We start from the raw sequence: 13,228 nt of genomic DNA, 5'->3' as shown, positions 1-13,228 counted from the left end.
GACTTGTGAGATTGTTTCTTCATGATTAGATTCATGTTTAAAATGTACTGTCAAAAATACAAAAAGGTATTTTTTAAAGTTCGTTCACTTTAAAAAAAAAAAGACCTGTACTCAGAAAACTATAAGATACTGATGAAAGAAATCAAAGATGACACAAACGGATGGAGAGATATACCATGCTCTTGGATTGGAAGAATCAATATTGTGAAAATGACTACACTACCCAAAGCAATCTACAGATTCAATGCAATCCCTATCAAATTACCAATGGCATTTTTCATAGAATAAGAACAAAAAATTTTACAACTTGTACGGAAATACAAAAGACCCCGAGTAGCCAAAGCAATCTTGAGAAAGAAAAACGGAGCTGGAGAAATCAGGCTCCCTGACTTCAGATATACTATAAAGCTCTCAAGACAGTTATCAAGACAGTATGGTACTGGCACAAAAACAGAAATATAGATCAATGGAGCAGGATACAAAGCCCAGAGATAGACCCACGCACCTATGGTCACCTTATCTTTGATAAAGGAGGCAAGAATATACAGTGGAGAAAAGACAGTCTCTTCAATCAGTGGTGCTGGGAAAACTGGACAGCTACATGTAAAAGAATGAAATTAGAATACTCCCTAACACCATACACAAAAATAAACTCAAAATGGATTAAAGACCTAAATGGAAGGCTGGACACTATAAAATTCTTAGAGGAAAACATAGGCAGAACACTCTTTGACATAATTCACAGCAAGATCTTTTTTGACCCACCTCCTAGAGTAATGAAAATAAAAACAAAAATAAACAAGTGGGACCTAATTAAACTTAAAAGCTTTTGCACAGCAAAGGAAACCCTAAACAAGACGAAAAGACAACTCTCAGAGTGGGAGAAAATATTTGCAAATGAAGCAACTGACAAGGGATTAATCTCCAAAATATACAAACAGCTCATGCAGCTCAGTATCATAAAAAACAAACAACCCAATCAAAAAATGGGTGGAAGACCTAAATAGACATTTCTCCAAAGAGAAATGTCTATAAGTGGACACATACAGATGGCCAAGAGGCACATGAAAAGATGCTTAACATCACTAATCATTAGAGAAATGCAAATCAAAACTACAATGAGGTATCACCTCACACCGGTCAGAATGGCCATCATCAAAAAATCTACAAACAATAAATGCTGGAGAGGGTATGGAGAAAAGGGAACCCTCTTACACTGTTGGTGGGAATGTAAATTGATACAGCTACTATGGAGAACAGTATGGAGGTTCCTTAAAAAACTAAAAGTAGAACTACCATATGACCCAGCAATCCCACTCCTCGGCATACACCTGGAGGAAACCATAATTCCAAAAGACACATGCACCCCAATGTTCATGGCAGCATTATTTACAGCAGCCAGGAGATGGAAGCGACCTAAATGTCCATCAACAGAGGAATGGATAAAGAAGATGTGGTACATGTATACAATGGAATGTTACTCAGCTATAAAAAGGAATGAAATTGTGTCATTTGCAGAGACATGGATGGACTTAGAGCCTGTCATACAGAGTGAAGTAAGTCAGAAAGAGAAAAACAAATATCGTATATTAATGCATATATGTGGAATCTAGAAAAATGGTACAGATGAACCTATTTGCAAAGCAGAAATAGAGACACAGACGTAGAGAACAAACGTACGGACACCAAGTGGGGGAATGGGGGGTGGGATGAATTGGGTGGGAGATTGGGATTGACATATATACACTATTAATACTATGTATAAAACAGATAACTAATGAGAACCTGCTGTATAGCACAGGGAACTCTACTTAGTGCTCTGTGGTGACCTAAATGGGAAGGAAATCTGAAAAAGAGGGGATATATGTATACATATAGCTGATTAACTTTGCTGTACAGCAGAAACTAACATAACATTGTAAAGCAACTATATTCCAATAAAAATTAAAAAAAAATTTGTGGTAAAAATTAACATGAAATCTACCCTCAGCAAATTTTTAAATGTACAGTACAGTATGTGCACATCATTGTACTGCAGATGTCTAGAGCTTTTTCATCTTGCATAGCTGGAACTCTATACCCATTGAATAGCAACTCCCCATTTTCCCCTCCCTCTAGGTCCTGGCAACCACCATTTTACTTTGTTTCTATGAGTTTGACCACTTTAGACACCTCAAACAAGTGGAATCGTATAGTATTGTTCTTTTGTGACTGGCTTATTTCACTTAGCATATAATGTCCTCAAGTTTCATTCATGTTGTAGCATGTGACAGGATTTCCTTTCTTTTTAAGGCTGAATAATATTCTACTGTACATATGTAAAATATTTTCTTTATTCATTCATCTGTCAATGGACAGCTAAGTTGTTTCTACCTCTTGGCCGTTGAGAATAATGCTGTAATGAACATAGGAGGGCAAATATCTCTTTGAGATCCTGTTTTCAATTCTTTGGGACAGATATCCAGAAGTAGGGTTGCTGGGTCATATGGTAGTCCTATTTTTAATTTTTGAGGAAACTCCATACTGTTTTCCATAGTGGCTGTACCATTTTGCATTCCCTCAGTAGGGGTTACACCACTTTGCACATCCACTAGGATGTATGAGAATATCTGTTTTCCCACAGCCTTGTTAACAGAATATTTTACCAATCTTTTGGATTTTTGGCAATATGATGGATAAGAAATGGTATCTCAATATGTTTAACCTTGATTTTTCTTCCTATGAGTGAAACTGACCATCTTTGCATAAATTTAATGACTTTCAAAAGGATCTCCCTGGATGCCATGTTGGGAGAAATGAAAGGACAATAATGCAAACTCTTGAGTCAAGTGAAGTCTGTGAATAAGTATTTCCAAGGCAACTAGATTTTCCTTCAAAGGATAGTACATATACATGCATGGCAAGTTAATGCACTGTCATTTATTGAGAGCCTACTATGCGCTAAAATTTTGCATATATCTTAATTACAAAATAAATAAGACATGATGCTTTCTATCAAGGAATACACAAACCACTAGATGAGAAAGATAACCGATTATAGTACTGGGGACAAGTTATGTTAGGGTTATGCCTGGGTGCTATGAGAACACAGGAGAAACTGAAGAGTTGGGGGAAGTCTTCTGTAAAAAGATGACGTACGAGCTCAGATTTTCTGGAAGGCATTCCAACCTGAGGCAGTAGCACTCCGAGGCACAGAACAAGATGACAGGTCCTGTTTAGGGAACTACAAATTCTTTGGTACGGGTGGATTGAAAGGTGCATATATGAGATTATTGAAAAAAGAGACCATAAAGGTGGGTAGGAGCCAGACTTAATTTTTTTTCCAAGTGAAGGATTTTTTTGTTTGTTTGTTTATCCTATAAGTTATGTGAAACTATGAAAGGATTAAACAAAAATAACATAATATTCATTTCTTTAACTTAATATCTATTTTCTTAAATTTCTTAAAAATATCCATCTCAATGGCTTGAGAGTTTATCATACTCCTATTTTTCTTAACTGTAGAATCAAGACAATCATGCTTTCTTATAATATTCTTAATCTCACAGTGGCAAGTAATTATATAAAACCATAGTTAATCATGAAGAACACTGATAGAAAAATAGGGCTGATACGGAAAGTAGGAAATAAATGAAATAAAGTGTTTTGGCTTTACAAGTTTAAAAGTCTAATAAAAAATAAATTAAAAAAACAAAAAATTTTTAAAAAGTCTTATCAATATATAAGTAACATCAACAAGATTTATTGTTTTAAGATAAAAAATACATAGCTTATTATTCATAGTTCTTTAAAAGTACATTTGACATTTTCCCTTAGCTATAACTGCTTATTATAGCTTTTTTTCAAAAGCACTTATTTTTTGTTTTTTACTCAACATAGAGATGGGTTGCTTTTTCTAAATAATAGCCAGAAATTTTAAACCATTTGCACATTTTCCTGGTACCAGGTAACTAAGTCACATTAACAGGTAATGTGCATCACATTAAGGCCAATTTACCTAGGAGTGCAGAAGCGGCATGTTGTAGTGGTAGAAGCACCAAACTCAGAGTCAGGAAGGCTGGGTTCTCAACAGAAAAATACAGGAGTGAGCTTGAGCCTAAAATTAGGTGACTGAGTAGATGAATTTTGTGGTTCCTTCCAGCTTTAATTGTCCATTGTTCCATGTCAGGCTAATTCATCATCACTTGTAAAAACCTGCCAAACGTTTAGGGCCACCTAAAAATTTCCTGGATCCTGAATTTCACTCTCTTGAAAGCAGAGAATGTGCCAGAATGTAGTTTTGTTAAGACCAGGCTTGTGATTATTCACATTTGGATGGGCCATAAGTCAAGTGATGCCCCTAAAACATGACTTCTTACGTTTAGTCAGTCATTTAAAAAACGTTTAGTGACCATGTACTAGATTTAAAACATTGATCTAGACACCATGGGAAGCACAAAAATGAAACACACACAGATAATTCTGCAAGAATGCCCCCTCATATAGGAGAAATGATGTATATGTACACAAATAACCATGCAGTGAGGTAGGTGTTAGGTGATATATGAGACAGATAGGGAACAACTGGAACGGAGTAAATACTAATTCTACCCCTGATATATCACTAAATAAATAATTGCATTTTACATCCTTCACTGTTAGTGTTAGATAATTCTTTATTATTGTTGTTTTTAATGTAGCATTTTGTGTGTGTGTGTGTGTGTGTGTGTGTGTGTGCTGGTTTTAAGAGTAACAGACATTCAATATAGACATATTACAAAAATCAGACAAACATGACAAAGAAAATCATCTTTAATCCTGTTATCTAGGGCAACCATTGCTAACATTCTGCTGAATTCCTTCTAGTTTATTTCCATGCTTGCATCTAAGTTTCTAATAGCATACTTTTTTCACTGAATATGTCATGACTATTTCCCATGTCATCAAAAATTATTATACAATGTGTTTTTTAATGGGTGAATGTATTCCACTATGGGGGGAACATAATTTGCTCTTTTAGTATCCCTACCCCTGTTGGACATTTAACTTCATTCATCCACTTATGAAATATTTTGTTAGCACCTGCGACATGCCAGGAACTCTTCTTAGTTTGAAGATATAGAGTAAATAAAGCACAAGACATACATGCTATCTTGGAACTTGCATTCTAGAAGCAAGATAGACAGTAAAATGATGAATGAAATTAATTGGTCCTATATCTAACAGAACTACTCACTTAAACTTTACAAGCTTCAAAATTAATCTTTAGGCCTTCTCCAAAAAGGTTTAGCTTACTCCCAAATCTCTGGAATTGGCTGAGACCATACTGACTCTTCCCACAGGATTCAGATTCAGGCTAGACAGCAGTCATAGTACCTGCCTCTTCCAAGCTTTTGCTGAAAGGATAGCCCTTAGGCAGCCCATTGCCCAGTCATAGTGTAGAATGGAGATTGGAGGTAGTTGTGGGGTGCCCATAGCCAGGAGCAGTCAGTTCACAGCAGGCCAGGACTGATATTGGCTGACTCAAAAAAGTAAGCTGGGACAAATAGATTCCCTTGCTTGGGAATTTGATCTGCGACACCACAAGAGGATGAGATAATCAGCAAGTTAGAATTGAAGCTGAATGTTATATGGAAAACATTTGATGCAGTCACATTGGGTCATGTGTAAAATTAATTAATGAGGGCACAGAAGCCATTAAACAAGCAGCACTTTTGAGGCAGACATGTAATATATAGTCAGTAGTAGAAAAACGAGACACTCAGACACGTGAAAAGTACCTGTTGTGTTGTATTAAAGCACTAAGACAAGATTAAGATCAGTAATTCTCATTTTTATGGGCCCTGAAACTGCCCTGGACTCAGAAGAACCCTCCAGGTCCAATGGACTTTGATTGTTCAGCCTTCTGGAGTCCCATGCTTCCATTATTTGAGGTAACTTGAGTGGGTCTCTAGTTCTTACAGCCAGAGGAACTCAATGAAAACAAATCTTTATACAGAAGAGACAACTACGTATGTGAAGAGCAGTACACAACAGTACATAATTCAGCCCCATCAAACTCATGATACAGGTTTTACTTATGCTTTTGATTCAAGAATTATCTTACCAGGACCCAGATGTCCTTTCCTTTCAGATTTATTGTGTTTGTTTTCGGTATCAGGCCATTAGAAAAGTCAGTTTCTCTTCCTTAATATGTGTTAAATAAAAACTAGGTATAAGGCATCATGTTTAGGCACTGGGATGATTTTGGAGATGAAAGACACATTTTCTGCCACAAGAAGCAAAGAGCCTAACAGCAAACCCACAGTGACAATGCAAGATAGTAGGTACTTAGGAAGAGTCGGCAGAGGATGCTATGGGAACGCAAGAAGGTACTTCTAAACCAGAGCAGAGAATGTTTCCTGAGGAAAGTGACCCTTAAGCCATCCTTAAAGGATAAACAGGAGTTACCTCTATTTTAAACTCCAGTTCAAGCTAGAGTTCTCTGGTCATTAGGAAAAAACATTCATTCTCATTGGTTTTTAAAAAAATCTTACTGCAGATTTGGACGCATTTTCAATTCTGATACCTTGATCATAGGTCCACAATTTCTATAGCAGTTTTTGGTAATCTTCGATTACCAAAATTATTTCTCCATTTTCTTTCTCTGCAGTATTTCCCAAATTTGCCTGATCATAAGAATCACCTAAAGCTCATGATAAGTATGTAGGTCCCCAAACTGTCCTCTGCAGTTTCTGATGCATTAAGCCTGGACTTTTTTTAATCAACTGTCCCAGATAATACTCATTATTAGACATGTTGAGGAATTATTTTTCTACTATCCGAAGTTGTTGTTATTGTTATTATTAGCATATATTTTTCAATAAAGAGTTTTCTGTTATCACAATGTTTTCCAGGATTAGTAAATAAGAAAAGAAAGAAACATAAAATTTCCCATTAGGAAAAAAAGCTGTTTTCTTTTAGATGAATTCTATAGATAAGCACACATAAGCCATATACATGTAAATTATAGTTTTTAAAAAAATTTCAGTGTGGGTTAATTTCTATTTATACAAGGTATCTTGTATGAATTCTTTTGTTTTACTTTCATTGTAATTCACTCATGTGTTACCCAGTTTGAAATAGTCATTCTACTCACCATGTGTAATTGTAATTAGAGAAATACAATTTAGATTTAGCTTTCAGGGATTTGGGTAGGAGGGTATGGAGGGTATGGTGGATAGATGCTATATCAAACTGAGAAACAGAGAGACAAAAAGTGTTTAATGAAATATGGGCATAAGGGGATTAGCTACTGTTTATATGGGATGTTTAACAGTTTGATGAAGGAAGTATAATACTGCTATGCTGTCAGGGATTTGCTCCACTTGAATTCCAAACATGTGTGGTAAGAGCATGAATCTTGTGGCAATCCACAACTGTTCTGGATTAATAAGTAAAGTAAGCACTGACTTTATTATCAAGCATGTTGGGGGGAGGCACAGATATCGGTTGTTTAGGACTCAATACCTAGAGTCTGTTTATTGAACAAGAGCATAAGCAAAGACTCAGATATTTTGTAATTAGAAATAAGAACACTGGAGAAGGAAGGGGACATCCTTTTTCAGAGCAATAGAATATAATATGGCTCCCAAAAGAGGAACAATCATGTCTAATTCAGAACTATTCCATTTGTCACACTATTTAAGTATTATCACATTTACCTAAGATAGGTAGAACTGGAAACTCACATTAAAATGGACAGTATACTCTTAGTAGTGTTTTTTTTTTTTTGTATAAGTATATATGTCATAAATTTATAGGGTTCTGTTTATTGAGGGCAGGTGCAGTCACTGTGAATTAATATTTTTTTGTCATCTTCATAAGTTTTAGCTCTTAGTACCCATCTACATATTATTTTATGTAGGTATGTAAAGTAAGTAGACTCTTTCTCACTATTTTAAAAAGTATATACAAGGGTACTTGGAGCATTGTGAATTGATCAAGAATATTGTGTGTGGGTGTATTACATGTTTGTGTAGAAATTTTGTGCTTGTGTGTCTATAGCTAACAGTGACTCTGGGATAGTTCTAGTGGTTCTCTCCCCTGGTATATCCATAAGGTAATTCATTACCTTCCTGAATTAATCAACAAACACTTCAGGGCCTGTTACGTAGCCTGATGGGCTCCAACACCTGATTCAGTACACTGACAGACAGTGTCCATTTCTGGGGGGGCAGAATCAAATTAGCAAAGACAATGAAACTGATAAATAAAAACAGAATTTCATCCATTAGTTTAAAATGGAGAATTGTATATTATAGAGGAACTGAAATATTAAAATATATACAATTGGAGGGTCCTCTCCTGGTTATCAGGTTAAATGGGAAGTATTCACCAACTGAAAGATTTATAAAATTGTGCTGCAAATTACTGTTCTAGTGAGTACAAGTTCTTATGATGGACATATTCTTTTCCTATAGTAGGATTTATATAGGAAAGCAAACTATATTCAGGAAGTTGCTGGCTGAGTTTAGAATCAGAAAGAGAATTAGAAGAATTGAATTCTTAATGGTCCCAGGCTCAGATAGCCTGATGGGCCCACCTCTCAAATGCACCTGAACCTCAGCGTCTATTAAAATCTCTGCATCCAACCCACATCCGAGGTGTGTGGCCTGTGACACTGGAAATGCTCATTTGGAAAAGGCCAAGGTTTTCTCTCTCTTATGCAGTGCTAACATTGTCTTTGACACTCTTTGTATTAAATTTCCAAGGTTGACACTTTTTTCTTTAGCAGTGAAAAATACTTTGGTAACAGTAGAACATTTCAGGCCAGAGAGTTATTCTGTTTAAGGAACATACTTATCTTTGCTGTGATTTATTCTAGTTTAACTCTGAGAGGTACTTCACTGTAACCACCTCTCACCACAATACTGGTAAAAGTTATTGGAATACCTTGATATTATGCTGACATATAGGAAGAGAATTTAGAAGCACATTAAATAAAACCCTGCTTATATTTTCATTTTCAACTCATTCAAATATATTTGAATATATTTAAAAGCCATATGTATATTTCTAATGCACCTCTACCTTTTTGAAGTAAACAGCAAACTCATTCAGCATTCTCAGAAAATGATACTTCTAATCGAGGCCTGGAGTATTACTGAAGCTCACAATGGCTATCTTTCAAATCCACTATAATTAAAATTCTTATCTTTTTGCAGCTAATATCTACTTTGATTCCATCAAGGCTTTCTCATTCTCATTCTGGCCTAAAAAGAGGGTCATCTGCCAAATTACTAGTATGCCTAACTGTACCTGGACCTTTCTTAATTTTAATACAAACTTTATCTAAACATTTAATTTTGGGATGGAGAATTCATAGGAAACAGGCCACTACTCACTCTGTTCTGCAAAGCAAACATCACTAGCTAATGATAGTAATCTTTCCTTGGGTAAGACTTGGGCTGAGTCTAGAAGTGGGCTTCTTAACCACAAATCTCTAGGGAACTACAGTTGTTTCCAAAAATCATAGTTCACATGCCAGATGAGGTTAATTTGGATTGCTTGCATGTCTTATGGTGTCTAACAAGATCTGTCACTTATTTTGAATTCCAGCATTTATCTGAAAGTAACTGTCTACTGAAAGTTTTCTGAATCAGAGAAGAACAAGTTTCGTGAAGTAGTGTTTTCTCCCCTTTATTCCCTGTGGATCTCCTCAGCAAGACAAACAAAATTGCCAAATGTTATTGATAAAGGCCTGAAAAGTAGCAAGGTTTACTAAACGTTTAAAGAGTTTGTTCAGTTAGTTTAGTCCAAATCAGTATACAAGAATAACATAAGCTTTACCACAAGATCTTTTTTCAATTAAGAAAATACTTTGCTTTTTAATTAGTAAAAAATATAATATTTATTGTAAATCTACTGAACATGAATGATCTTATTTTGAATTTCTTCCATGGTAAATAAAACTAATTTGGTTTAGAAAGTTTTGAAATTACAATACCACCAGGAATTTCTTAAGTGCCAAAGCAACTATTGGTTAAAAAAATCAAATAGATGATTACTTGTTCACAGTTGCTCTATGATGAAAGGAAATATAAAACATCAGAATTTTACAGATTATAGATTAAAGAGTCTTAAAATTATTGATGAAAATGTTACCATATTAAGAATATTTGAGTTTTCAGTTCATCATTAGGCATTAGTTTAATTCTTTTGCCTGTGTATTACTGGCTGAATTGATAAAATAAGAGAACAAAACCATATGAGATGATTCCAAAGATACTTCCATTTGTTAAGAATAGAAAAGTTAGAAGAACCAGATTATTTCTGATATATAAATCAGAATTATTTATATTTTTCAGGGTATGAAGAAGTTTATTAACTTCAAACTATGGTGATTTTTGGATAGACATGTTGATTTTGCCCAAAGATGAGTTACTCTTACTTCTATCTCATTTCCTAGGAGCTGAGAAATAGATAGCTATTGAATACCAGTAGATAATGAAAAATATCTGAAATTTTACTTGCAAGACCTGTAAAATTAAGGTCAAGAGAGGGGTCTTTCAAATTTTATTCTCTTTATCCCTCTCTTATCTAACTTTTATGCTGATAGAATTTTTTTCACATTTGGAAAATTACATTTTTTTGAATATTGCTAACATCAGGGACAAACTTACTATAAATAAATACAGCTTTACTTTTTATGTCAGTGATCTTCAGAAGGGAAATAAAAATCCCTTCTTTTCCTTATACACCTTACTTCAGTTAGTTCGTTTTCTATACAACTTTATAACACTGGCCTCAAGCAGAAATAAGTACAAATGGTTCATTTGGGAGCTGTCACCTAGTATTAAGAAGTAAAGGAGGAAGAACAGTAGCCCAATAAAACAGGCTGCTCTGCCCTGGCCTGAGATGCAGCAAGATAAGATCTAATGTGAATGTTCCAACAGTGACCCTATTTGCTTATCTAATTCCTCTCCCATTTTGCTTCTACTTTTATTTTAAATAAGAAAAAAATAGAATAGTCACCTAAATGAAAAACTGGTCCCTTTGGGAATTGGAGAGTTTTATAGGTGAAAAATCTTACTCTGCATAAAAGCAAGAATCTCTGAATTTTGATCACTTTCCAATGCAGAGGAGGGTTTGCTAGAGCACTTCCTTGGCTCTTCCGTAAGTTCCTCATGTCATTACTACTTGTAGAATATTCTGTTTGCTCCCATTACTAGATGTGGGTCCATTTAGTTTTTAACTACTGTTTTAGAACTGAAACTTCATCTTGATTGGCTGATAACTAGCAAAACCCTGGCCTCTTTGTCATTTGCCCTGTCATTTTTCATTATTTATTTGGAGAATAACTCAAAGTACTTACTGGGTTGAGGACCACAGTGAAGAAAAGTTCACCTCCTTGGATACTCTTGTCCAGCTCTTTAGGACCTCCTGGATATTCTTTATAGAAAATTGTGTGAGTGAAAAGCCCACAGGTTTGTCTTGGAAGAACCTGAAGGAAGAATGAACAGGTAAGGAAAAATTTCCTTTCAACCAATTAATATGTTGAAACTTAGCTTTTTCCCTCATGGAAAATAGTGTACAAGCTGGTGTCATTATTCAGCTCTTAACCAACACCCCCAAAGTTCTTCACAATGTGGGAAAGTGGGGATGACATCACTACAGCAGGAATACTGAAGAGAGTGGAAGAAATACGTTAAAACTAAGATAGACTTTGAATTATTTTAGCCACTTATCTATTTTAAATCTCCATGTCATTACTTCTGTTACGAAGCCTAGTATGTTCTAGCATCTTAAGAAATAAAACAAACAAAAAAAAGTAAAAATTAGACTTTAAAAATATTGGACTTGCCTGTGCTACATTGTAATTCTAGTAGGCAAAATTTTTAAGGATAATACTTCTATCAAATTCTACACATGCATTAGAAAATGAAGTCAATTATTAACTTAACGTGACTCTTAGGAAATGACATTTTAAATTAGAACAAATATTTGAGACACAAATCATAGTTCCTGTTCTACTCTGAAAGGACTACTGTAGGTTGTAGTAATTGCCCCGAATTCTAAGTCTGAAGCCTGCCAGTTCCAAAAGTAAGAAAGAGATGATGCATTTGGTTAGTAATTTTTATAAAGTGTCAGAAACAAAATGATAAAAAGGTCACTCAGTAAAAAGTCTTCTTTTCATCCTTTGTATATAAAAGCCATTATTTACTTCAGTTATACATATTAGTGATAAGGATTTTTTTTCAAATTCTTACAGCTTTCCTGGTAAAATATCAGTACAATTATAAAAGAAGGGGTGAACAAAAGCTGTGCAAGATGGTACAAACTTTAGCTAAACTTTATATAATGACTTCTTTACGACCTGCATTTGTCGTTACACCCTTGAAGTAGCAGAACATGAATTAGTATACTTTGGAGGGATACCAGTTTTATAGAATCTTACACAGGCAGGTCTTCTGCCTATTGTCCTAAGCAAACTGATCTTCATTTGTTTTTTGTCTTGATTCTTAAAGCACAATTGGTTCAGTAAGTGCTTTCAAAATATTACCTGTACAGGAATCCCCATGCTTTGCAACCTCCTAGAAATATACTGAATATGTATTTAATAAATTTCAATCTAGTCCTTGGAAAATTTTCTTAGAAAACATAATTCCCAGCTCAATCAATAAACTACATATTCAGTGTAAATCAAAACTGTATGTATCCTATTTATTTTGGTAAACTGGTGAAAGTTATATCCTTAGAAGCTATTTTATCTTGATGAAATCATTCCAAGAACTTCAGTTTAATTGCAGAGTATTAGTAGCTCTGAAGATGTTTCTGTTTAAAAGCATTATGCATTCTCATAATGTTATGCACAAAATCAACAACAAAAAAGAACTAAGGGCAGAGGTATTCTAACTGAATCAAATATATCCCCTAACAATTCATGAACATGTAATTTCCTGGAAATTAAATTTTACATAGCAGTTATTTATTTAACAAATACTTATTCAAAATTCTTTGCAAGTCCAGGTGGGAGAACACAAAGATATAGCCTTTATATTCTTGAAGGATTTAAGGTATATTGGGATAAAGAGAAATACCCCAAAGGTAAATAATGAAATGCCTACATGTAATTAAATGCCAGGTTAGTTTTACATTTTAACATGCATGATTCTGAATCGCTTTTAGGATTCAGTTTGAATATCTTGCTTGAAAAACTATGGCAACATACAGAGCCAACTTTGGGATTTGATTGCCTAGCTGATTC

At 34.7% G+C, this 13,228-nt stretch overlaps 1 protein-coding gene across 2 annotated transcripts in view; it reads right to left on the bottom strand.

Annotated features, from left to right (window-relative positions):
* The window catches only part of NDST3 (N-deacetylase and N-sulfotransferase 3), a 165,727-nt gene that overhangs the window by 56,987 nt on the left and 95,512 nt on the right, over window positions 1–13,228 (bottom strand). For both annotated transcript variants that reach the window (XM_057547465.1, XM_007172425.2), the window contains exon 6: window positions 11,336–11,464. In XM_057547465.1, the coding sequence (XP_057403448.1) occupies window positions 11,336–11,464 (129 nt within the window). The remainder of the gene's footprint in view (window positions 1–11,335; window positions 11,465–13,228) is intronic.

This window comes from Balaenoptera acutorostrata, chromosome 5, assembly GCF_949987535.1.
Source record: "Balaenoptera acutorostrata chromosome 5, mBalAcu1.1, whole genome shotgun sequence".
Lineage (NCBI taxonomy): Eukaryota > Metazoa > Chordata > Mammalia > Artiodactyla > Balaenopteridae > Balaenoptera > Balaenoptera acutorostrata.
This window is presented reverse-complemented; position numbering and strand designations above follow the sequence as displayed.